Source organism: Rhea pennata, chromosome Z (genome assembly GCF_028389875.1).
Source record: "Rhea pennata isolate bPtePen1 chromosome Z, bPtePen1.pri, whole genome shotgun sequence".
Classification (NCBI taxonomy): Eukaryota; Metazoa; Chordata; class Aves; order Rheiformes; family Rheidae; genus Rhea; species Rhea pennata.
Window position 1 is genome coordinate 35,342,123 of NC_084702.1, and position 27,980 is coordinate 35,370,102.

The window sequence follows — 27,980 nt, forward strand, 5'->3', positions numbered from 1 at the left end:
ACTGCTACAACTGAAATTAAACATTGTTTCTGAGCTTGAATGCTAAGGTCAAAAAAGGCTCAGTCCTCAAGGCATACTGCAGGATGTCTATTTTACAATGAAAACAGTACTTGTGTTAAGATTATCGGTCTATTTGTCCTTAGTATATCCTTGTAATACCAACTACTTAACTTCTCAAGAAGGAGGCTAGGGCTCATTGTTTATTGTTACGTATAGATTTTTGTTTGCATATTTCCCTAATTTTCTATTTACTGAGGTAAGTAGATCAATGTTACAGTTTTAGCTCTGTTTCTTTGTCTTTAAATCCATAAGTAAATCTACATGGCGGTTTGGATAAGGCTTCTTTCGATATCAAAATACCCATAAAATGTATATGCATTGTGAGTATTTATGTGTCAACACAGATGTCTACTTAATAGGCATAAAAAAGTTTGTAGAAAGTAAGCATATGTACACAGTGGGAATAGATGACATTTTTATATTTCCTACTTTGAACAGGCGTTTTTTAAACAGAGGCAATCCTGATCTACTAATTATATGTAATTCTGTTTGTTATTTAAAGTTCAAAGTATTGCGCACTCTAGCATAATTTTTGTGTCTTGGAGCAAGAAGCAGCCTATGCGTGAGTTTATTTGTAAAGTACATTCTGCCTGTCAGAGAACATGATCTAATAGTTTATTTAGTCTTTGAAAAGATTTCTTCAGTATTTTTACATTAAGATCTGTAACTGTTGCCCTACACAGGAATGAATGCACTCTAAGATACATGCAGTATAAAATGTATTTCCTTTATCTGTTACTAAAATAGGCCAATAACTTCACACTGTAGTTGTATTATAATAATTGACTAGAAAAAATCAAAATTAACTCAGTCATTCTGGAAGAAATTCTTAACCTAGCACCTGCATTGCTCATAAATAACTGTTGGAAAATTTGGTATATCCTATATGAAGGATAAATATGTATTTCAGTATCTGTGAAACAACACGTAGTAGGAGCCATGTTGTTATCAGAGTTTTGTGGCTAAAAAGGCAATACATTTATTTATAAACTTTCCTCTTAATTCATCTCTCTAAAATCTAGGATGATTTTAGAGATTTAAAGACAGCTATACATGCAGGCTGTTACTTAAAATACAGCATTCCAGCACTGTTTAGTTAATACACTCAGTAAAGGCTTTCCAAAGAAAATTTTGATGAGCTTTAATGAATTTGATAAAATTCAAGGAAACGTGTATATTAAATCAGACATATTTAAGCAGGCATTCTCCAGTAGTAAACACATTGTGGTGTTTAAAATACTATCACATTTTTTAAAATCTTGAGAGGTTTATTGTTTAACTCCAGATCCTAGGAAACAATAAACAATTTAAAACTCACATTTTATCTTATTTCTGTGACTCTAACATGAGGCCTCTTAGAACTGTGGTTTTTCTGTGGGACCTTGGAAAATAATATAAATATGATTCCTGAATAGAAGCAACAGGAAAATAAGCAATATAAGCAATTTACTTTGAAAGATTTTACTTTATGTCTGCTTGGCATTAGCCTATCTTTTCTGCAAGTAAGGATCCCTCATCTTTGAATTTTTATTTTCACTCTTTTGTCCAATTTCAATATGTTTAAATACCAAATTCTGCTCTCATGTTGCTTTATTGCAGGAGGACTCATCGATAGCTCAGAATTACTTGGACTGAGCTTTGCCTGCCCCTCTTCCTCTCTGCCATGTTTGCCTTTTTGAAGAATAGTAGCATATTTGCAGTAAACGTTACTGTCTCTTGGTGTTGACTTTCAAAGTTTAAGCATGGTGCAGGTAGTAAAAAGTGCTTAATTTACCTATTACAAACTATCATTTACAAAACTGTTTTGAACAAAGGTGGAAAGAAAATCTTTAGTTTGTCCTTTCCTTTGCTAATGACTTTTATGTTTTCCTTCCTCTTTGTATTTATGTTGTTGTTGACCTAAACCGGAGTCATTTGTGTTACTTGCCAGAATTTTTGCCAATGGTAATTAAGTATATAGAATGATGGTTTCTGTAAGTGTTCTTTTAATTAAAACTCCCATTTGTAGAAAATGGTGCAAGATGTCAAACTCATGTTAAAACTTTTATACTTCTCTCTAGCCCTCTGGGAGCAAACTAAGAAAAGTAAGTGCTTTTAAGCCTAAGAGAAAATTAGTAAAGATGCATAGAAACATTATTATTTTCTAAAATCAGTGTATAGAATGTGAATCACAATGCTGTACAATCCTTCAGCCCCCCCTGAACTTTTAATGAGGTCAGCCTGCTTTCCTGCCAGTTTGTTTGCTCAAGTTTCAGAGCTCACATATTTCCTAGCGTCCCTTGAACAGACTAGCAGCTTTCCAGGTTTCTGGACTTCCCAGGCTTGCAGGTTCCTGTGCTGCACAGCTGTGAAGCTGCAGGTTCTTGAAGAGTCTGGGCTTTCAGATGGTATGATTGTGGACACCTTGGCTCTGTACAAATATGAGAGCCCAAAGATTTGGGTTTTAAAAGTTCTAATTTTAATTCTTGCAAAACCTTTTCTTTTTTTAATGCCTTCCCTCCCCTCCCTTATGTACTCTCTTCTCCAGTCTGCCAGGAAACATTTTGAGTATTTAGCCTATTTTCCAACTTGATTCATTTTTGTAAGTACAGATTTATTCATAGGTAGAGAAGGTTCTTGCACAAGTTAAATCATGCACATGATCAGTAGAATGATGAATTTGTTTTGTTGCACATCAGCACAGGCTGGGAGCATCCTCTAGAGACTGCAGGACTATTATGTGCATGACCCTGGCATAGGCAGGAGCCTTGATGGTTGGAAGTGTTGATGAGGGGAATGGACTCTGCAGTTTGATGAGCGCTTGAGAGCTGTATTAGGTCAGTGGCAATAGCAAATTCTCTGACTAATCTCAAAAAATTTGTTGACAAAGATGACTAGAGGTATGTCTTTGCTAAATAATTTGCATCCTGCAAGTGGATACATGCCTTTCTGTCCCTTTTACTACTACATAAGCTTAATAATCAAAGGCTTTCTCAGTGTATGTACATACACTTCTGTATAAATACAGCTTTAGCACATACATTTATATATGAACATATTTTCTTGTGAACTTCTCTTCAGAGGTCCTCTTTACCTGTAACATGGCAAAAGCATATAAGTTTCATGTGGTTTCTTCAGATCTTAAAAGAAAGACAGCATTGTCAGCAAATAAAGTCTTAGAATCCTTGCGGCTAAAAGCATTCCAGATTTTAAGAAAAGAAATGAACTCTCTATTTATTGTTGAAATCCTAAATGTACTAAGTGTATTTTTTCTTTTATAAAACTTTTATCTATTGTCTCAAGTACTTTGATCAGCGTACGAAGTATTCAATCCCTCAGTATCTTTAAGGGTCTTATTCTACAGGTCAGTGTTGTTTCTACAACATAATTAAAAAATTACAGTCTAAAAGTTTTTCTGTACTAGAAATGTTTAACGTAATATTTTAATTAATTTTTTGATTTGAATCTTATTTAAACAGCTGTTTTCAGCTTAAAATGGTTGTACAATGCCTTTAATTATTTCATGAAAGTAAGTTTCTTAAGTAATACGATTTTCCAAACCGAATGCACATGTCTTCTTCCAAAACAAATGCAAAAGCATCCAAATGAAAATTTGAAGTAACAGATGAAGAGAGTTTACTGGTATTGCTTTGAACAAGATGTTTGGTAATATGAGAAAGAAACAACGAAAAAAACAGACAAGATGCTGAAGTCCGATGCAATCAGGGAAAGTACTCAAGGAAAAACAAAAACAAAAAAAAAGAAAGGTTGATACTGGAAGAGGTGACTGATAAATACTCTGAACTGTGAAGCAGATAAAAGCATATGGAAAAGTACATGACTCTGCCATCTGTTTCTTTTCTTACCAGAATAACCTCACAAATCCTGGATTTTGGTAGGTCGCTTAGCCCTTATTGATGCCTACAAAGCAAATTACTTTTGGTCCTGAGGTAAAACTCCTACTTTTTGAATGAAAATTACTGAGCTTAAGGCTGGAAGGGGACCTGAGAAGTCATCTAGTATATCTTCATTTTAAAAGCCTATCAGCTGTAAACCAGATATTCCTAATTTTTACCTCACCAACAGATAAGGTGTTCCAAAACAATTGACATGACCACTCCTGGTACCCGTATGATCATCCCTGATCTCCTGTTGTGCCCTTGTGACAGGGTGGCTGCCTGCTCCAGTCACAGTATCATGTTCTCAGGTAGGTCCCTAACAAGCTATTGGAAATGTCCTGGCCAAAAGCGTGGGACATGTTTTTTTAAAAGCTCTCAACAACATATATTTCACAGCGTCCACAGCAACCTATGAACTTTTACACTTAGTGTCAGAAAATGTTTCATAATACCAAACTGCCTTGTTCCCTTCTCTTACTCTGAGAGCAGCCTATGGTTCAGCATTGAGCCCACACCACAGAACTTTTTACCTTGAGATCCCTTCTGAGCTTCAGCCCTGCTGCTTGTGAAACTTTGTGTTGATACTCTGCCTTCACAGGGCTGAGGGAGACGGAAGGGAGATCCATGGGAAAATGAAGTTCTTTTGAAAGATCTTTGCCCTTAGCTTGGGGTTTCATACTTCCAGTCTTTTGTAGAAATCTATTCCAGTCTTTTGTAGGAATCTAATTTAAGTGCAGCTCAGAGCACCCAGATTTGAAAGCTTTATCGTTAGTAGAAAGAGGTAGGAGCTTTCAGAGGCAACTTGCATGCTTAGTTAGGCAGGCTGTATGTCAACAGTTGTAGGTCATGAGAGTTACCTGTTAGCATTTTCGGTTACCCTCGGGTGAGTACAGCCATCGCTGAGCCCCTGTCTCTCTGTTCTCAGTTGTTCTGGAAGCTGCGTAACTGTGTTAGCCTTGAGGAAAAGAAACAAGCTCTCATGCAGGTCGACTTAATTTGGGTACAGTGCTAAGTACGCAGGGTAATCTTGATGGTTTGTGGTTACAGCTTGCTTTTTGTGGTCCCCATGAAGAATGAATGACCTGGTTTGTTTGTACCTACTTTTGAAGGAATGTCCTGAAATTTTCATCATTTTGAGCTTAAACTCTCCTCTTCAAAGTATTGCTACTTAGTTATTTTCCTTTTTGTATAGGTATAATTGACTCTTTCTTGCATTTAGTTCTTTACACATTTTTGCTGAATTTCATCTCCTTGGTTCTCCAGTTTATCAAGCTTGGTTATCCAGTTTATCCATTTATTTTGCATTCCACTTATGTGTTCCAAAATACTGATAACTCCTCCATTGCTGTGGACAGAGGTTTATTAGTATGTCTTTTGTTCCTTCAGCTGGAGAATTAATTAAAATATTGAACTGACCTGGACACAAAACAGATGTCATTTATTTTCCAGGGCTTTTAGAAGACACACTGAATAAACACTTTCAGAGGGAGTGAAGTGAGACTTACTTTTCTGCCTGTAAATATAGTCCAATATATTAAGTTATATTATGCTTATTGTTTGAAAAGAGTAAGTATGTTAAAATAAAATTAAAAATCTAAATATTGCTGTTTTGGAAAATTCTGTGGTTTGAAACTTGCTGGAGAGAAAAGTAAGTGGCAGTGTTGTTCAGAAATGCTACCATCTTGTGGTGCTTGAGATGACTGAGTATACAGGTAGCACTGTTAAAGGCAATTCCTTACCCAAGTAGTATATAATTACACACTATATCTATGTGGCTGCTAAGAGGAAGTTTCAGAGTAGTTTTGTGAATCCTTAATACTTCTATATTATTTCCATTCAGTAGATTAGACTTTTATTTTTGAAATGACATTCCTTTTAAATACTTTGCAGCAAATTACAATAAGTTATTAGTAAGCAGTCTGTAGTTTACCAGCATATGAAAGATTTATTTGTGAAACTGAATGCTATTGTGAGGGATCAAATGCAAAGTAGAATAAAAAGATGGTCTTTGCTGTGGAGAGCTTGAAATTGATGTCATCCTTTTAACAAGGATATATGAATATATTGACTTGATAACAACTTATATCTTTTGTAATGCTTTGCAAAGACTTTATTCCAATTGATTTTATAGTTCCGATAAAGTGCTTTGATGTCACATAACACTTCATCTTTTTAAGTGTCACTCTACTAGTATTAAGCATTATGCCAATATCTGTTTACATTATCATTTCATTACTGGAAAGGTTTTCTTTTTTTCATTAGACAGTGTAAGTTTGCAATTTGTTTAACTAAAAAAATATATATTTGGTTTGTATATAAAATTAAATCATATGTTAGAAGATCGATGGAAGAAGTGGTTGGAGGAACCAGTATATTTCAGAGGCGTGAGTAAGTGATCCCATCTTTTCTGGACACTATGATGCCCAGGAATTGAGAGCTGTCAGCAAGCCAAATTAAGTTCATTGGTTCCCACTGCAGTCATAGGAGGTGTTTGGTGATTTATAGTCACACATTAAATTCCAGCCTATTGGGGGTCCTTGGGCCCTCCTTGACCCCATATTGTGCTCAATATTCTTGGTCCACAAACTGTGAATTCATACAAGTAAGGACTTCTGAGACTGTTTTGCTCATGGAGCTCTGCTTATCTCCAAGCTCAGAAGCCTTGTGTGTCTCATCTCAGACAACCATGCGTATATGCAGGGTGCTGCCACTTTCTATAAAACTTGTTTTAATTACCAGTTTTTAGGTTCCTGGCAGCCCATTCCCTCTTGCTGTGTCAGGTCTTGTCCCACAGTGCTAACACTGTCCATCTCAGAGGCTGAAATGGCAGAGACACTATAATGGACCTTAAAGGTACACTGCCTAGTACTTTGCTGGGGAACAGGATGGGTCACAGGCCTTTATGATCAGAGCCAGTTTTCTTGTTTGTCAAATTGTTTCTTATGTTAGATAAGAAACATCTCTTGTAGGGCAGGACCAGAGTCTCTGCTGTGTTTGTAGGAGAGGCAGCAATAACATTCTGGTCAGTCACCATGTTTCAATGCATTATGGCAGTACTAACAGTAGCAGTGTAGTAATAGTACCTATTGAAACCTAGGAATGAATAAGCTTCATGTTATGTTCAGGAAAAGGCCAGCTATACAAGCCTTTGAAATGGGCTAAGAACGGGAAAGAATAACCTTTGTGTGATAGCTATGTTATTCATCCAGAGAAAAGAAAGCTAATGTGAATTTAAGAATATTTACAGATATGTTTTTCTTTATATAAGTATGGACTTGTTTGATTTTAAAATGTAAACAAACATTTAAAGTGCATATCAAACATTTTAGTATATCCAGGAGATATGCTAATGTAGTCTCTGATCTGCTTCTGCCAGGGAATCCTTATAGCACCTTTTAACAAATTCTAGATGTTCACTTTCAGCCAAAGCTGGAGGACAAGAAATTATAGCCTTTTCTGTTCTCCTTTCGCATGAACTGCATTTCAGGAGTATGACATTCAGTGAGTAAAGGAAGAAGTCATGTGCTAACGTGGATGAATCTTTGTGAAGGTTGCCCAAAGAGGTTGTGGAGTCTCCTTCTCTGGACATATTCAAAACCCATCTGATTGCGATCCTGTCTAACATGCTCTAGGTGACCCTGCTTGAGCAGGGCTGGTGGACTAGATGATCTCCAGAGGTCCCTTCCAGCTTCAATCATTCTGTGAGTCTGTGATTTGTGAATAGTTTAACTTATGTCAGTTCTGGTGGAAGTTGTGAAATATGCCTGTAATTATACTACAACAATATTTTAGCATTGTATGTTTATTTCCCATAAAAATCTGAAATTACACATAACATAAAATGCTGCAATTAAATATACACACTATGATTAACAAACATCGAACAGAAGTCTACACATATTGCTAATGCAGTATTTTGCTGATGTTTCAGATTGCCTGTTTTATATTTTATTAATGTCTAAGGCTTAATTCATCTAAAATTTTATTATAAATATCTGCATTCTAGAAGCAGAACCAGTATTAAGAGCTAAATGAGGAGTCAGATATTCAACTAAGGCTACAGGTGGCTTAGACAAAAATAGTAATTTGAATCACTGAGAAATGTAAGATACAAATTTGTATGTGCAAGCAGTAGAAGTAATTGGAATAGATAGAGTGCAGCTTAAACAATATGCGTAACAATTGTGGCTCTCTTTTGTTATGAAGAAAAAACAGTCACAGTGAGAATAATTTGATTATTTTATGGTTTTATAACAAATATGGTATAGACTTATGTTGAAATAAGTGCAGGAGTATATTTAAAATTTAATCTCTGTGTTGTAGAACATTTTTAACATATATGCTTTATAAACGTATTTCACCAGAAACCACCTTCCTGTATATCTCTCTTGTCAAAGGAATATAGGAATGTGCAGGTTCATGCAAGAAATACAGAGGTTCAGATATAATTTCTGGATTAAATCCTTCATTCACCAGATGCATTTTCTGATGTTTGAAAGTTGTAGTAATTTGCATAATATCCTAAAAAAGAAATAAGTTAAGTCCAATATTACATTTCTGCCTGTATCAGTGAAAAAAAATAGTGCAATTACTGAAGAAAATGGTTTGTACAGTTTTGCTATAGGATGGCTTGAGTTAAAAAGAATGATCTGATTCACAGATGCAGTGGAATCTAAATCTAAAGGTAGCTTTTATTTCATTCTCTATGTCAGAGCCATTTTCAAGTTCACAAGTTTCTATTTTAAAGTAAGCATTTTTTCAAGTTTTCATTAATGCAGCTGATCATAAAACCTGTAACTTATGGAACACTTGGTGGTGGTCTGCAGAGAGCTGGCTGATTTTATAGTGCTGGCACTTCTCTGGTTTCCAGCTGCTAAACTTCATTTGAGACATTGAATACAAATATATACAATATATTAAATACCTTCCTGTGATATTTTTCTGTGTAAGCAGTTGCTGCAGTTGCTATACAGAAGCTCTACAACTGCTAATTCATTAACAATTGGTCTGTGCACAATAGTCAGTGTATGAGAGCACTATAAAAAATAATCTATTAAAATGTGGCTCATATTACGGGGAAAGTTAAAGAAGCGTTATTCTTAAGCATTGTTTTTACTTGTACATTTTTTTCAATGTAGCCAAAATTTCCTTTTGCTCTTCAAACTGAAACAGGCAACTTTTCAGTTTCTGTTTGTTTTTTCTCTTGAGCTGTAATTTAATTAGTTTCCTCTTCCCCCTGCCACTCTATATCCAAGTCTCAGATCATTTAATCTTTGGCTTCTAAGCAGAGCCTGCTAATAAGTTTGCCAGTTAATTCACTCTTTTTGGCAGCACTTATGATAGGAACCACACTTAGACCACCAAGTCATTTCATGCAACCACTGAATAGCTGCCAGATGGTAATATGATTCTGTCATTACCAACTGGGCTTGCTTCAAATTCAATAGCCAGCATCGTCTTTTCTTGGTAATTATTTAAAAACTTGCAATGATTAAGATGAAAGGTCTAATAAAAATAGGTATTAAGTATTTTCAAATGTGTATTACAAGTAGAGATTGCTGAGATTTTCTATTGAAGTGACTCCTTGAAGCTATTTGTACAAAATCAGAATTTTATACAGAGAAATACTGTTGGGGGGTGGGCAGAAGACAGAATAAAAATGCAGAACTGTAATAACTCCCTGAATGCTCTCAGAAACCTCTTCATAATTTCTTCCTTCAGGTTAGCAAAAGTTTAGGAAAAATCTACTACCTCCAAGCACCCTGACTGTCTGCATGACTCTCTAGTTGTCTGCTTCGGTTTTAGAGTGAGTCAGAGAATTTGAAAACAGCTCGCTCACTCATTCACTCTATTTTTCACAAAATTAATAAAGACTTCAAGCCAAATTAGAAAGATGCTTTTTAAAGTAATAATTTTTAAAAATCTTTTTGATTTTATTATAAAATTGATTTTATCTCTTTTAATCAGATTTTATTGATATTTAGATATCCATAAACTATTACTGGCAATATCTGACTTCCTTCAACTAGCTAAAAAAAGCTTTTCTCAGAGAACATGTAAGCTTAAGCAAGTTTAAACAGTTCTACATACATAGGCAGTGGAGCTCCCATAGCTTTTTTCCTGTGTCTGAGAGAAACATAAAGACAGTTCTGTTCCAAATTTTTTTCCCAGGAGAGGGCACTGCTGTCCTTAGGCACCATAGATAGTATTTGGAGATACTTCTACCTAGTACAGTAATTTCCATTAGTTACAAAATAGCCTTTCTCAATTCTTAAAACTCTTTCAATACTCGCTTCCCTCTAAACGAGGGAATACATTATCTCTTCAAATATATGTATAACAATAATATTCTCTTTCACCTCTTTCTGTGTTACATTATCTCACTCTGTATTATATTCCCATCCTGTTCTCAGTCCAGCTTGTACCCTTCAGACCCAAGATGTATTTTAAGGAAGAGACAGAATTGTCGAAAGGCTCTTAGCATAGCCTGGCAGCAGCAAACTGTATGCAGACTTTCAGAAGATATAAAACAGGGCCCTTTCCTGCTCTTTGCAGTTCATACTCTCTTGTTGCACAAGTTCATACTGTGGGGAGCATGCAAGGGATATAGTCCTTGCACTTTTAAAGCGCACTTTGAAAAAGAATTGTATCCCAGTTCTGCCTTTATACCCTAGAGCATATGGGCTCATTCTAGTTCTTTGATTATGAGATCCTCTAATTTATCTTGTTATTTATTGCAAAGTTATACCTATTTCTTTGATATTGTGACAGTAATAATGAATAATAATCACTTCAAGATCAAATGTGTTAGGAAAAGGTTTTAAATGGATTGAATCATCTTTTTACAGATGCATGCTGTTATGTATAATATTGCTCATGTGTCTGCTCTGCCTTTCATTGGCTGGAACAAGCTACTTAAAGGTAATCAGTTTTAAAAGAAAATATGACTTTGCTAAGTCATTAAGTGCATCTAAGAGTATTAGGTACAAATGGATTCCTAAAGCAAAATATATTTTTAATCCATCAAATAATTACTTTAGAATATTTTTTCTGAATGCTAGCTTAAAATTACTTTTGCATTTAACTTCTTGAAACTATTTTAAGTTAATTTCTACATTCCATGATTGTAGAGACCGATTTTCAGGTCAGACAAAAGATAAATATGAACAGGAAACAACTGATTTGTCTTACCATGATTCTCACAAAGCGTGGTTGGGCATAACTTGGAAGGAAGTCCACAACATGCTTGTAAAGTCTTTCTCCATCAAATGGTTGGTCAGGCTTAAGCACAACAGCTGCCATCCCTATTCTTCCTTCATAATCTAAAAAAGCATTGAAAGTAGTATCACAAATATGAGTTATCTACATGAAAGAGGTATCTTCTACCACTTTCGGGAGCATTTAGTATTGGTCAGAGCAAAGATTTTGAGCCTGTGTATCTGCCCTACCCTCTCAGACATCATTCAGTAGATGATACAAAATAATTTTGGGGGGAAAATTTAAAGTTACTTTCAGATTTTTTACTCAATTGAAAAATGTCAGCAACATCTTTTTTTTTTAGGAATTCTGTAGAGCTGAAGCTGGTTGCTAAGTTTCCTTCCTGCCTTGTTTAATCATTCCATTGGTAATATAGTGGCCAACTGAAACCAGAGTGATCACTAGTCAATAAAAAGCTGGAAACATTTCCACAAAGACTAGCACAGAACGTAAACATGTGAGTGTGCTCTCCAGTATATATCAAGTCTAATGACTACTGTACATTGTATAAGCAGTTCTGAATAATTGGCTTCTGCTCTACTCCATGGACAGATTAGTGACAAATATAGTGCCAAGTGCCTCCTAGTAAATTACAAGCAGTAAATTATGTTCTACATGAAAACAGAGATAAAAGCCTATTAGGAAAGATGTAACAAACACAGTTGCTACTTTCTCTTATTCACGCACAAGTAAAAATTCCAATGGACAAAACATTTAAATTAGAAAAAGTAAACTGCCAGGTTCAAATCTGTCCAAAAGGTGAAAGCAGCTTTGAGGTGTGACCAAGGCACAGAAAGGATAAAATGTGGGCATTCCCTTTTAACGGAAATTAACTTGGAGTTGTTTAGCTACTGGTGTGTAATATATTTGGCAATGTTTGAGACTCAGGTTGATTCAGAAATACAAAACATTATCCTGTTGTAATATTAATACTTAAAGCAGTTTAAATTGGCCAAGGGTGAATGTGATTTTTAAGGACTAGGGGCTTTGTTTTGGTGGTGTGTGTTACTCTCTGCCCTGAGAGTCCAATAGCTGCAGCCATTCAAGAGAGCTTGTCAGCTGCAGTTGTTGATTAGAATGGGATGTACTGTCCAAGTGAGCTTACAATTTTGTGTCCACTTGAAGGACATCTCTTTCAAATCACAGAATCACAGAATGATTGAGGTTGGAAGGGACCTTTGGACATCATCTAGTCCAAACTCCTTGCACAAGCAGGGTCACCGAGAGTACATTGCACAGGATCACATCTAGGTGGGTTTTGAATATGTCCAGAGAAGGAGACTCCACAACCTCTCTGGGCAACCTCTTCCAGCGCTCCGTTGCTCTCAATAGTGAGGACTGTTTTCCCCTTATTCATGTGGTTTGAGAATTGGCTGAAAGGCAGAGCTCAGAGGGTTGTGATCAGCAGTGTAAAGTCTAGTTCTCTTCTCAGTTTCTACATCCCAGCATACCATTAGCTTTCCTGGCCACAAGGGCACATTGCTAGCTCATATTTAACTTGTCCACCAGGACTCCCAGATCCTTCTCTGCAGAGCTGCTTTCCAACAGGTCAACACCCAACCTGTACTGGTGCATTCTTCCCTAGACGCAGAATCCTGCACTTGCCCTTGTTGAACCTCATGAGGTTCCTCTCCGCCCAACTCTCCAGCTTGCCCAGGTCCCTGTGAATGGCAGCACAGCCTTTGGGTCAGCCACAGCCACTCATGACAGTTTGGTATCATTAGTAAACTTGCTGAGGGTGCACTCTGCCCCTTCGTCCAGGTCACTGATGAATAAGTTGAACAAGACTGGACTCAGTACTGAGCCCTGGGGAACTCCACTAGCCACAGGCCTCCGACTAGACTCTGCGCCACTGATGACAACCCTCTGAGCTCTGCCTTTCAGCCAGTTCACAATCCACATTACTGTTCACTCAGCTAACCCACACTTCTGGAGCCTTTTCAGATTAAAGGCTCTACTCTAACAGAAGTCTTCTGTAGTTTATAATTTTGTACTTCTCATATCTGTGTTATGAGTTCTGTTTCATCCAAGTGTTTCTTTTATTCATTATGAACTTTCAGCATGTCATCTTTATTAAATACACCATTTTTTTGAAACAGAGATTTCAAAGCACTATAAGAAAGCATGAATTTCCCACTTGACTCTACTGATTTCTGTACATATAAATGTGCATTTGTATATAAGAACAGAAAAAAATAGAGCAGGAAAATTAATTACTATTTTCATTTAATGTTCACAAACTATAAGGAGGTTCTTACTTTTTACGCTTACACCGTAAACATTAACTTCTTGAACAAAATCCATCATCCCAATGATCTCAGAGACTTCTACAGTGGCAACGTTTTCTCCTTTCCATCTGTTGAAAATATTTTTTTAAATAATGTAAATATTAGCTAACTTTTTTTATTCTATACATGGTTGTATGTGGTGGAGCACTATTGCTAATGTATACGACTGTTAACTGAAAAGTGTAGACAGATAGAAACAGTTCTGATTTAGTGATATCTCATTTGAAACCCCAGCCTTAAAATAAAAGAAAGTGCCATTTGACTCAAATTTTAAAAATTGTTCACCATGACTATTCGGCTGGATCTGAAGGTATGTACCTTGGAGGAGATCCTTAATGGTTCTATTAAAACCAAACAGGTGTTTATCAAGTTCAAGTCTGAGCTTTGCTATCCAGCCCTGTGTATGCGTGATTTCCTTCAAGGAAAACTGATTTCCTTCCATCTCACTGGATTAACTGTTAAGTCTTTATCTCACCTAAAAGTGTCTCCCACTCGGTCACTGAAGTAAAGGAATCCACTCTGGTCCATCACCAGGAGATCTCCTGTGTTAAAATATACATCTCCTTTCACAAACACATTACGCAGGAGTTTCTTCTCAGAGATTTCTTTATTTCCAGCATATCCAGAAAATGGGGTTTCCTGTGTCACCTTGACAACCAGAAGGCCAGGTTCACCTGCAGACCATAAAAGGAGGGGGGAAAGGTGTATAAACAATGAACTATTTAGAACATAAAGTATCATATTGAAAATCTTTCGGAAAGCCACATCTGTTCTACTCATCTTATTACTACATTTCCATAGCTATTTCCTGAGCAGCAGAAAGAAGTGACTGGAAGAGGGAACATAATACTGCTTCCTTCAGTCCTGAAAAGCTAGACCTTAGGGAAGAGCTTTGATGGCCTAGGGCCTGCCAGTCCATTTACTACGAATGCAGTTTCCGTAAGATTTTTTTCCACCGTTTGTCCTTCTCTGTTTGCACTTGAATGGATTGTATGTCATCCCAAAAGTCTCACATGGAGTGCAGGATTGCCTGGTTCTGCCACTTGGGCTCTTCCAGAAGGTTTCAGTTTCAGTTTCTGAAGCCTGTTCCCCTGATAGTGCTTGTCCTTCATTCTGGAGTATAGGGAAACAGTATTACAATATGTTTTGCGTTTTTTTTTTTCCAAGAATCTCTCCAGATTCTTGAAAGAGTTTTTCCACTCCTCCACTTTATTATTCATAGCTTGCCCGGTGTTCTTTTCTCACCCTGAAAGAGCATTTGCCCCAGGAAAGGACAACTGTTTTGTCATTTGAAAAGGATGATGGTAATCAAACAACATTCATGGGAGCAAAACACAGTGTCCGGCTTAGTATGCTTTATATTTTTCTGAAAGATAGCTCTCTGCACAGTGTTAGTGAGGGGAACACACACTGGAGGCCATGACGGGAAGTCTGACAGTGCTTGTTCCTCAGAACATCCTGGATGTTCTGCAGGAGTCTGCAGGATTTTCCTACTAGGTAGCACTCATTATGGCTGGCTGTACAATTGTTATTTATATTAAGGACAAAAATCCCATTGATTTCACTGGAATTAACTCAGAACTCCCCTTGTAAATGCATTTTTTATTATTCTATGTCTATGGTAGGTACTGGCTTATCTCCCAGTCTGCTTCTGAGGTTAAGAGACATTTCCAGCTTCCAAAGGTTTTTATTATTTTTCCTTCCAGAGATGTATGGAGATGTTTTTCAAACAAATAGTTTTCTTCATAGCTGCATAGCTGTCTCTTATATGAAATCGCCTTTGTTGTTCTGAACTCTAGTTGTGGGAAGTAGAATGAATGCTCATATTACAGTTCAAAGGAGCTCAAACCATTGCAAATAAAATGCATGCTTTATAACATAAAGAACAAAGCCATCTAAAAATGTTGAATTAAAAAAAGAGTTGTACAACGTTCCAGCCATTTTTACATGATGATTCTTTGTCTCAGTTTGGGAATTTACAGTCACTGCTGTCACACTTTGCATCAAGTGATGGCTTCAAAGTTATTCAAAAAATACATGTAAAAATCAAAAACACTTGCACAGTTTTTTTTAGCTACGGCTTGAAACTAATTATGAAAGGAAGAAATTATGTCCAGTTTTTAATGTAATAGTACTGAAAAAGCTATCCTTTTTTCAAGAAAAAAGTCATTTTTTCTCAGTTTAGATGTTATCAGAAAATAATGCATTTTCAGATATAATTAATAATAATTATTACTTTGGTTGCCAATGCCAATGTTTCTTTAAGGTCTGATATTACTATTGCAAATATTATTTAGCTCAGCGGTTCAGGACCCTTTTTTGACTTCTGGAACTTTATCTAAATGACAGTTAAATCTACATTACCAAAGCTAGTGATGTTACAGATTTTTTTCCCAGAACTGTTAACTTTGTCACACATGGATGCATGCACTCATGCACACATGCACACACAAACACATTTAAGGTAACTTTAATAAACTGCATTGCTGTGTCTTTTATGAAAGCAAGTTATCTGGGTTTTTATCAAATACAGCACTCAGCTATAAAGATATGCCATTTTCAATCTGAGAGCTTCAGCTCTTTGATTCAATGTCCTATTTTAAGTCAGATTTGGAGATTCTGTGTAACTTTAGGCACTAAATAGTTAAATCTACTTCAGCTGGTAAATGTGAAAATCTGAAAAATATCCTCCAGATTTTGAAAAGGCATATTTTACTTTCTCTGAACTTTTAAATTAGAGATTATAAAGTATCTGTAAATGTCTGATCTCAAAATGCAGTATTATATAGGAGTTGCTTGCCCATTTTATTTGGAAAAAAAACCCAGAAACACCAGGATAATTTATTTATTTATTTATTCGTTCAGCAACATGAACATGTAAGTTTTTGCAGACGGGAGCAAAATCATTCTGAGCCCTGAATATAAACTACATTCTTACATTATTGTATTTTTTTATATTATTTGTATCTCTTGATACAGATTTGTTGATTTGTGTCGACTGATGTTTTTCCTGTATAATTTTTGACTTCTAATTATATGTCAAAAAACACAAGGCTCTGTATTTCACAAAGAGCAGAGATCTCTACCCCAAAATATTACCACGTAAAAAAATGCATTTTATAGATAACTAATAATTTTCCTTACCTATTGGTGCTTTCTTACACCTTCCATGTTCATCTTTCATAAGTTCCTGTTTCCATACATCATATTTCAACAATTCAAAAGAATGTAGGAACTAAATAAAAGAATGCATATACATTAAAAACACCACAGTCTTACTCAGTTTGCAGCTGGTCTGATTAAAATTACTTTAAATTAATGAATAATCCCTTATTACTTTTGGAAGGTTTGGAACATCCTGAAATATACTGACACTGTTACTGAGAAGTAATCAGATGTTTGTCAGAAAAAAATTTGTATCATGGTAAGTCACGTTAGATACACAGATGAAATTGTTGTTTCTTTTCTTGATAAAGAGAAGAAACAAAATCCACTGTTTTAGAGTACACTCTGATTCACATTATCTATGTAAAATAAATTAGGACACTGTTTTTGATTAAATCATTGATTTTGCTTAAAAACGACCATTCTCTTCTAAATAATGGCTTAAAATTACATGAACGCAAATCAAGAAGATTCTCTGAAAAAAATCCAAATTAGATTTACAGACATTTCAAAATTACTTCGGTCAGATCGAAGTGGAAACTTACAGCACAATGGTTTGATTTAGGCTTTCCGGCCTTCATCCCCTGTCCACATAGTTAAGATTGCTAAAAGATCAAAAGCATTGCAGAGTTATTATTATGGCCATGGGAAGGCATTTTCAGCGTCTCAGATTAAAAGCAGAAATCATTTGGAAATCATTAATCTGGTTTTGATGTTAGCTGATCTGAATCTTTAGTATCATTTGAACAGTATTTTATTGTAGTTTAATTTTCATGATTCAGAAAGAGTCTGTACAAATAGGAAAAACATTTGAGACTGTCAAGGCATTTTTATGAGTGGAAGATGTGTATCTCAAATGAGAATTTCAACATCACTCATGTATCTGAAATTTATTTTTCAGATATTTTGAGATTTATATTTATCTTTCTTAGATTATGAGATTTTGAGAGTTTGATTCTTGTGCTTATTTCAGAAAAGAAAGTGTGATGATAGTTTTAATGAATCAAGATGCAATCAAACAGTAAACTTGTGCGAGAGTTTGTTCTAGAATGTGTATCTCCTGACTAATACCAGAAGTCAAATGAAAACTAATTTCTGCCTCATCACTTAATATCTGTGAGTTGTTAAGATGATAAAAAAACTTAAGTGAAAACCATCTTTAATTGATCCTATGCATAGGCACCTCTATACATTGGGATTATTTTTTGTATGTTCCGGGAAAAAAATCTCTGTTCAGTGAGTGCTGTAGTTTTAGCTTCTGTGGACTTCTGTGTACCTACTCTAGCTTCACAATATATGAACAGAGTCAATGGAGGTAGTGAAAATAAGGCTTTCCATGAAATGCAGTTTATTTTACGTAAACCTTGCACATTTTCCTTGTCTTTACAATTTTTTACTTATTTATTTTTTGACCTGCTTTTGGGGGAGGAAGGGGAGTTGCTTGGTTGGTTGACTTGGTTACACTTACCCTTGAGAAAACACCAGCACGGCCCACAGCTCCTATTTTATTTGTATAATTTAAGAAAAAAGAATTTCCTTCTGTGGATCCATAGAATTCAAATATTTTAATTGGGCCAAACCTTATCAGGAATTCTTTCCAGATAGCAGGTCTTATGCCATTTCCTAGAGCCATACGCACTTGGTGAACTCTGTCCACTTCTCTCTGTGAACAGCCAAAAAGAAATATTCTGCAACTGAGATAAGGGGTCTAAATACGTAGAGCTGATCTAAAATTTCCTAGTAGAAGAGTTTTCCTTTAGAAAATGCAGCTGTACAAACATGCTTAGAGGAAGGTATTAGTTTTATAAAAATCAGAAAATTATCAGAGTTTTGTCTAAGGTTGAAAGATTTTCATAAAGTGTGAACAGTTTCTCTTTATTCCTATAGTTCTCCTTTGCATTTTCACTTACAAATTCCACCAGACATTTCTATTATGAATTTTAAAAGAATCATTTTGTGTTGGAAATGTAAATAAATATACTGTAAATAGTGCCATTTCCCACAGAATGGGAATTGCTTTCCAAACCAATTACATAAGTAACATACTTTCTTAGAAAACACTTGTGACAGCGTATAGACAGTGCTAGATGTGATGAAGTCCAAATTCAGCAAAGCTCCTATCAGATTTATAGTCAAAATGTAGTTGTGACCATGTCATTTTTGCATGTCAACTATTAGGACATACCACTCAGAGGCTTTCTTAGGCAAATAGTTTTGGCCCTGAGCCAGGCTGCTCAGCACCTCTCATGTTTAAGCCCTAGGTAAGAAGTGGAGTCAAGACTCTGACTATGGAAAAACTACTACTTTTTTGGAGAGGTAGGTAGGACTGATTGATTCAGTTGCCTTCATGACTGAACAACAGAAAGTGAAAAACAAATCAGATCGGGAAAAGCAGTTTCTTCAGGACAAATCAGTGCCTTTTGTTTCCCTTCCAGTGTGATTTTGAATTTTGAAAATTATATAATAAAGTTGATTTCTAAATAAAATAAAAGTGGTTTCTAAATGGAAAGTCAAAATACTTTAATAGAATCAGTATTATAACTTTTTCATATTTAAAAAAATTTTTGCATAAAATTGTTTTGTGAGCTCTCTCTGATAGGGTCAGACAGACAATTAACAGACAATTTCATTTGATCTAGTTCAGCTGTAAGGCAGGCTAACCTTCACTTGTTAAAAACAGGAACAGAGACTTCCCTTCTGCTTAACCAGCCCTGTTTTCTTTTGCGGTTGTGATAATTAACCCAAAGGGATGGCATGGCACATGTCAATGTGATCAAACCCAATTATGAACCAGATGGTTGGCAATCTGGGATAGTTACTTCATACCTGATTCTGTCCCTTCTTCTACACTTCAAAGCTTCAAGATGAAACAATGTTTATTTTTCCAAAATAGCTTGTACAATTGTAGAACTTGGACAGAGTAAATGTCAGGAGCTCAAGAGATTGTAAAGCTAGCAAAAACTATTACAATTACTTTGTCTAGTTCCTGGTATAACAGAGTCTGTCAGGCTTCCCTGCATCACTCTGAATTTTAAATTACCTTGATTTTAAAACCTGTGTGGTTCCTGTAAAAACGTTCCTCAGCATATATTCTGTTTTGGTTGTTATAGCTCTTACGGAGTACCATATTTCACAGTTATCAGTTCTGATAGGTGCATGGAAGCCAGTTAACCTTCCTATAGATACGTGTTAGTCACAGAGGGGATTCTGGAGTCTCTGTCTATGTCAAGAAACCCAGGAGTGCTTCCTCATTCCCAAGTCCGTGTTCTTGTTTGATTTCATGCTCTGTGAAGCAGGGGCTGGTGCCCTGGCTGTGAGTTGGAGCTTACTCCAATGGTCCCTCATCTAGGTAGCCCTGATTTGCGCAGCACCAAGACTGGGCTGTGCTCTGGCATCCCACAGCAGAGAAGGCCAGATGAAGTGTGCCTGCCTGGTTTATTAGCCTGCACAGGCTTGTCTCACTGTAGAAGAATCTGCCTGATACACTATAGATCTTTTACATTATGGATCAGTATAATATATAATCCTTTTGATAGGACTCTGCCTTTACACTGATTCACTTTTGCTGGCATCCCCAACACTTTGAACTCAACAGCTTTCTGTTTTCCTCAGTTCTTACCAGTTGCCAGTTAAATATCAATATCCTCTCTGTTAAATTCCAGTCATTGAGCCAAGTAAAGAAAGTTCTTCCTGTCTGTTCCTGCAGGAGAGACCTTTACACAACTAGTTTGGCCTAGCTAATTATTCCTTTGTTGTTTGATCCATGTACTGACAAAATGTTTGTACAGGCTGGAGTTCTGGCCAACAGTTTTCCTGGCTTGGTCATGGTCTGATGATGCCTTTTTTCTGTTTGACCTCTTGCCTACCTCTGGACCACACAAAAGCAAGTTCATCTGTTCAGATGAACTAATGGACTCAGTTGTGCCTTTGTTGCTAGGTCTCGTGCCAATCTCTGACCAGTGCAGATGGACAGCATTTGAACCTTGTCCATGATGTTTTCTGTGGTAGGAAGGAATCTTTCTTGTCACCTCCCTTCAGTAACTTGCAAACTCTCAAGTATAATGCTAGGAGAATTAATCCATCTTAGTAATTTTCCATCATTATCTAGAAACAAGTATTGCAAGTAAATGTTTTCAGGCTTACATGCTTGCTTTTCTGTTGATGCTGTGCTCAGTGAAATGTCACTTTTGTCTTAAATCTGATCAAGATTGATCTCTATGTCCTTCAGTACTGTTACCCCAGGGGCAACCATGATGTTTTACCACACTAGTAGTGGCATGCCTTTATAAAGGTGGGTTTATCATCATATATGCAGTACAGAAGCAAAAGATGCTGTTTGAGCAAAGTAAATTTATCTTTTTCAGAAAAAATAAACAACTCATTCAACACTTACAAAGCCATACAAAGATTATTTACCAGATATTAAATATTGGATACAACTTTTCTTAATAAGTAACTAGTTTGGAACACTGCAGTGCAGTGTTTGGTTAATGATTTAATCTGGTTCTTACACACATTTTATCATCAAGTTTGATAAAGCTTCTATTGCTTATACTTTTTCCTTACTGACCTGCCTTCCATTATCATTTTCATTCAGATGAAAAGCCAGACAAGCTTGGCTTTATAGAAGGCGTAAAGATAGTATATGAGCATAGCTGTCCAGTCCTGCCGGGTTTATACTTGTGTAATTCCATCATATTTGCAAGCAACACAAGACCCCGTATTTGTATACTCCGAAAAAAAAATGTCAAGCATAAGAAGACTCTACCACCAATAAATAGGTAAATCTGTATAACTTAAAATATTTGCTATGTTTTAAAACTGCAGTTATAACAGGAACTTACACTGGGCTGGTTACAAAGGTAACGACAAAGTTCCCCTATGTACAAAAAGATCGTTACATTATATTTTCTACAGTCATTCCAAAACTGGCTTGCCGAAAATTTCTTCTTCAAAACACAAGTTGCTCCTAGGTGATGAAAACAAACAAGGAAATTAAACATAAGCATTAAAATCTATCTTCTACCACTATTGTTAACAAAAAACCCAACATTCTCTTGATTCAGCTAATGTGAAAAAAGTAAGCCATTTGCAGCAAGGTGTTTTTGTTAAATGGGCCTGGCAGAATGGAGCACTTCTTCTTGGATTTCTGACTAGAATCTAAAAACTTACAGTATGAAAAGGAGTAGGAATTAATTGTATTGTGTGAATCTGATTTCCCCTCCTAACAGTTTCATACTCAAATTTGTAATGATACTTTTCAGCTTAAAATATTTTTACTTCAGTGTTCTCTTGTTTCATGTTTAAATTGAAATATTAGGAGGCATCCTACCCTATTCTTTCTTTTGTATGTAAATCCACAGAAGAAATCTTATGGCCATATTTTTTTCTGGATTATATGCTATACAGATCATTACATCTGTAGTTAGGCGTGTTTTGGAAAGGAGAAACTGTCATAAACTTTTAGAGGTCTGCAATTCTCAGGAATAACTCAAAGCCATTAAGTTTCTTTCAAGGTTGTTACCAGTGTAAATCTTGGGGAAGGGGCGGGGGAGAGAGCTTGAAGGGAGCTGGCAGTTTTCTGATTTTTTGTAAGAAGAGGTAGAAGGAAAACTGGCTCAGAGCCTCTATTATTTCTGTCTCAATACTCATTTTCATGTTTCTTGTCAACTCTTTACCTTCAACTTTTTGCTTCTGTTGTTCTGATGTTCCTTTTGTCCAGTGCTCTCTATTCCAAAAGCTATCCCATCCTAGACCCTCTCATGTCTGCTGTACCATCCTTTTGCTACAGTTTTCTTTAAGTGCTGTTAACCAAGCATTCCCTATTTTTCCTCTTTCCGTCCTTTCCAAAATTCCTTCCTATGTGGGTCCTATACACAGACATAAAGCTTCCCAGTTCCTAGTTACTTATGATTTGGAGTTATAATCATGTCCTCTTTCAAATACTGTGTCTGAGGGGATACTTAGGTGCAAAATTAGTATTTATCTCTTATTTTAAGAGACATAATTTATTTAGTTGTCATACAAGTAACCAAGGAACTCTAAAAATAAACACACAAAGTTTAGAGTGTATACCTAAAAATTTCTATGGCTTTGGCTTCATATTTTGAGATTTTGCCTTTTATAATATAGCCAAGATCTCTGTTTTTTCACTATTTGCCAGCTGAGGAAGTGGCAGGCATAGAAGAAAATTTCTGGAAAAATTTTATTAATATTTAGATAAATAGCAAATGCTTACTACAGATGGGTGCACAAACATTTATGATAACATTTCAGAAAACAAATATTCATTAAAATATATTCAAACTGTAATAAGTACCACTTAGAATAATAACTCAAAGCTTAAGATACTGTATTTCATATTAGAAGTTAATAGGAATGTATAGTTGAGGAAAAAATATACGCTATTTTAAGGAAAGATTTACTTACCACATCCTTCCTTTTTTTATGTGTTTGTCACAATTTTATAGCCAAGAAAGCTGATGACTGTGAGCCAACTGCATTTTTACGTATTTTAGTTCCACAAATTTAATTCTTCATTTGTTACTTACAAAACATAATGATTAGAGTTATTCACCAAATATTAAAATGATACAACATTGGCAGTTATACATGTACTGGGATGTCAATAGAATGAGAGGGATATATTCAAGGCATCTCTGCATTGCATTTCTTGAATATATTGTATTTCTTGTCTTGTCTGTATTGTGTTTCCTGTTAATCTTTTGAATACAGTGTGAAGTGCATCTTCATTTGTGATTTTACTCACATGGAAGACTTAGTAAAAAGTATACAGCAAGCACCATGCAATTTTAGATCAAGTCATCCTTTCTCTCTCTCTCTTTCTCGTCACCCTTGCCTTTCCTGCCTTCACAACTCCCTTAATGATTTTTAAGAAACAAAACCGTCTGAGGTCATCATAAGTCAATGACATTTCACCAGACAGTAAATATTACCTAATGCAATGCATCCACCAATGCCGAGAAGAGAAGCACTGATGTGGTACAAAGGAAGAGTGAGATACATAATATCCTGAGAAACTGCCCCACACTGGACAAAGGCTGAAGAGGAAGACAGGGTTCTTCGATGGGTGATGATAGCAGGTTTGGGGAAGCCTGTCAAAGTGAGAAAAGGAAATAATTATAAATGTGCTGTGTACATTCACAGTTTTGCTGCTATCTAGAATTTTTTGGAATGTACAAGTGGAATTATCCCTTCTTATGAGTCTTATGAGTCCCATACTTCAGTATTTAGATAAAGAATATGTCTCCTTAGTGTATCAGCTTCTTTGGTCTGTTTACCTTTAAGGCTGTTTAGTCATATCTCTTTGTCTGGGAGGGAAAGTCCCTACACATCGCAAGCGGATGCAGATCCCTTGCATATGCTGTGTTGCCTCGCAAAGCAAGAACTGGAAAGGTTGTGAAGAGTTGTGCTGCTCAGCTGCTATTTGCAATAGGAATAGCTTTGACAAAGTTGTTCGGCTTGGTTGGAGAAGGAATTCCCCTTTCCTTCCCAGTGAAGTAGTGTGAAGCTTTATTGCTTGGGCCAGTCACTGAGGAAAAGTTTTGCCCCAAGGCCCAAGCACTTGTGCTGACTATAGCTCTTTTTAGTATAATCTGTGAAATTCTGACATAATGAAGTTTGAGAAACTGCTAGAGACTGACTTTATTGGCATTATATTTAAGAAATTAAATTCAGCCAGGGATACCTATGCAAAAGTTCTCTAACTGGATTTATGCCCTTGTTATGTCACAGCAAAAATGTCTTTTAAGTAAATGAATTCTTGTGTAGCTTACTGTCTTGAGTTAAAAATTCAACTTTTGTCTTTCTGTGTCTTGGTGCCAAATTTATGCCACATAAATTTTAAGGTAGTTTCAGTAGTATGTTCTTAGCGCACATACTCACCTGTACTTCCTGATGTGAAGATATACACAGCTGTGTTTCCTTGGTCAGTCACAGATCTAAGGCAAGATGGAACAGGGTCATCAGGGACCTTATCTAGTTTGTCCAGTATAGTACCAACATGCTGGAAAGGAGAACTGGTGCTCATCAGCCAGATAGTAACATTATTGTCCATGAGATGAAAAATAAACTCCTTCTCTATCGATCCTAAACGATCTGCCAAGTTAAAGAAATACGTACTTAGTATTAAAATAATTTCAGTTACAGCCCTGATTACTTGCACTGGAGTTAGGTGCTTTTCCACTGCCTACAGTGAACCTACCACTCCACACATCAAGATAACTCCACCTGTGAGATCCTAGGGACAGTGAAAAAGATAATCACAAAGGTTAATTTCTCTATCCTTCTCATTCGGTTTTAACTGCAATAGGTAAAACTGATCTTATCACTTGATGATACTAAAATATCGTATTTTATTTTATGTTACAGCATTTATACGTACACATACCAACTAATGATCCCTCATAGGTTTGTATGTATGAATTATAGCTGTTAGTTAAAAAGATCACTTATAAAGGAAATGTGAGTCTTCTTGGAATCAGTGGACTTGTATCTACATAGGCCAGTAAATAGAAGTGGAAATGAGATTCTGCTGAAGTTTCTCGTCAGGCTGTTCCCTTCCTGATGCACGATTGTTTCTGCTGGTACATTGGCCAGTACTTTGAGTGTTTCAGTTTGAAGCTTCTTTTTTATGCTGGTTAATTCCACATATTTCTGGTATTTATACCATTAAAATTTAAACAAACCTATCACTTTCCCCTCTTTTATGGCCAAAGTATGTGTATATGTATATGAAGCGCTTGAAGCTTTGAACTGCTCTGGTTTTCTATTTCAGAGGAAAAGTATAAAGCAGTGGGAAGTCAGTAGTAAATCAAACATGACATGGGACTTACCTTCTGCTATCACCAGTGCTTTCGCTGCACATTCATTAATACAGTGCAAGAGAGATCTGAAGTGGACATTGAAGTTGAGGAAAGCCACCACACAGCCCAGCTTGGCCAGTCCAAACCACACATGGATGAAGTCGGGCTCATTGCCCATCAGCAGGGCCACTGTGTCGCCCTTTTCCAGAGCTGCATGGTGGAGGAAGACCTGGGCTAGCCTGTTACTTCTCTTGTCTACATCTTGGTAGGTGTGCACCTTCCCTTCGTAGATGATGAATGGCTTGTGGGGAATCTTTTCCACTCTCTGAATGAAAAGATCAATTATTGAGAGAATTCCATTGCTTGCCCTTTTCTTTATTATTGCTTTTAACCTCTTCCGTCTCAAGAAGTAGAGCAGATCCTCCCAGAAATATGGGGAAAATATCCTCAGAGAGACATACAGCACCAGTGCTCCTCCAGCAAGTGTTGAAAGCCACGTGTATAGCATGCTAGGGGGAAAAAATTTGATTGGGTATAAAATACAATGCATTTATATAATTGGTAGCAACTTTTAAGAATATAGAAACTGAAAGACAGAAATCTCATTGCAATTCAACCAATTACCTTGAGAACTCTTTAAATTGACATATTGGATTTACCAAAAGTACAAAGGCCTGGAACAGTAAAAAAAGAAAAAAAAAGAGTAAAGAAGAATGCACAGTTGATACAGAGGAGTTCCTTTAGACTAAAAAAAAAAAAAAAAAAAAAAAAAAAAGTAGCCAATGTAACAGTAGAATGAGTAAGATAGTGACAATTAAATACAAAAGAGAAATTAAGACATTTAAAAAATATCTGAAGAGCAAACAACAGAAGATATAAACATAGGAAAAATAATTGTACATAATCTTTTAACCTGGAATCAGGATTCTGTCTAGACTGCTTATTGTACCAGGGCAAATCCTAAAAAAAGAAGGAAACAAAGAGTTAAATCATGTAATATGATATGTATGTTATATGTATGTTATAAAAATACAGTATACAATACATTAAGTATACTGTGTATGCAAGATACACAAAATATCTTCTCTTTTAATATATATCTAAATAGACATTAAGTATCTTAATATATATCTATAGATCTAAATAGATCTATATCACTCTCCTAAATAGATATATATCACTATCTCTTCACTTTTACTATCTTCTTTATTGCCTTTGTTTTTGGTCTGGGTAGAATTTGAGGCCACCATCTAATCTTCCAAAGACTGAAGATTTGAACAGTCTGCTGAACATCCTCAAATTTCAGATGATACACTATGACCCTTCTGCATTTTCTAAAGTAGTCAATTTTCACCTTAAAATTTTCTGAACTTTGTAGTAAATAGTAATGAATAGCTGATTTTTTATTTTTATTATTTACCATACTACCCAGAAGTCTACAACAAAACCATTAATCTATTGCTACAGAAGCACATACTAAGATTTGAAGGAATATCTTTACAGCAAAGCAGTTACTAACTTAATTAAAATATTTCAATCATCAGTTGCCATGTTTTCAAATAGTATTTAGAAAGAGACTCGTAAAGATCACATAAGGCCCCTTACAATTTGAAATGTCTAACACTCACCAGTCTCCTTTTTGAAGTTTCAGCCATGATTACAACAAATACTCAAAACATTTTTATATGTCAATGTAGGATTCAGAACACTTTAGCAGTCTGTGAGGCTTTTCCAAATAATGTGGCCTCCACTCTGTAGTTTAGAAATATTTTACTGACAAGTTTTACTTAAGGGTAAGATTCTCAAGCTAGTTTACATTTTTAACAATATTTAAAGACTATACAATCTCGTAGATTTTTTGCAGCAACCAGAATCTTGTATATACTGTAAAGCTGCTGTAATGTTGCAGAGGTAAAAGAGCACCTTAAAAATGAAAACACTGTGGCATTAATTGCATACAAAGATACAAAACAAGTTAAAGTATATCATGTGAGACATTTTGAAGTTCTAACAAAAATTAAAAACAAACTTGTTTCTGAAATCTCTGATTTGTAACTGACAACTTTGCCAACTTTTAGTTAACCTTAAGCTTCCTAATTATTCTTCTTTATTATGGGATTTGTCAGGTTACATATCAGGCTAACATGTATCTTTAATACAAAAAAAATGAAATTATCTCAAAATTAACCTAAAAACACCATGTCATTCATTTTTATGGCTCCCATATTAACCTTTGGGCTTTTTGCAAATATTTGTTGCTTATTTTTCTAGCCAAGTGAACTCGCAATAGACCTCATGCTGTTCATGGCTATTGAATTCTCCTTGACTAAGGCTTGTAAAGAGTTCCTAGTTTTCCTTTGCCATTTTGTACAGGTGTTCAAGATTCCCTATAGCTCCAAAGAGTAAATTTAGCCTCAGGTGATGTGTATATGGCAGAGTTTATAATAAATATACACACAGACATAATTTTGGAAGAAAATAAATAAAAGGGATTATGAATCAAGACT

General features: G+C 35.8%; 1 protein-coding gene across 1 annotated transcript; it reads right to left on the reverse strand.

Moving 5' to 3' along the window:
* Window positions 1–8,282: 8,282 nt before the first annotated feature.
* Window positions 8,283–25,981, reverse strand: LOC134153554 (long-chain fatty acid transport protein 6-like). The gene is made up of 10 exons (XM_062599832.1): window positions 25,504–25,981; window positions 24,554–24,766; window positions 23,605–23,763; window positions 21,493–21,617; window positions 18,117–18,311; window positions 16,628–16,718; window positions 13,959–14,157; window positions 13,454–13,551; window positions 11,130–11,260; window positions 8,283–8,459 (listed from the first exon to the last, which is right to left on the reverse strand). The coding sequence occupies exons 1-10, from the start codon at window positions 25,979–25,981 to the stop codon at window positions 8,283–8,285; spliced, it is 1,866 nt and encodes a 621-aa protein (XP_062455816.1).
* Window positions 25,982–27,980: the final 1,999 nt, after the last annotated feature.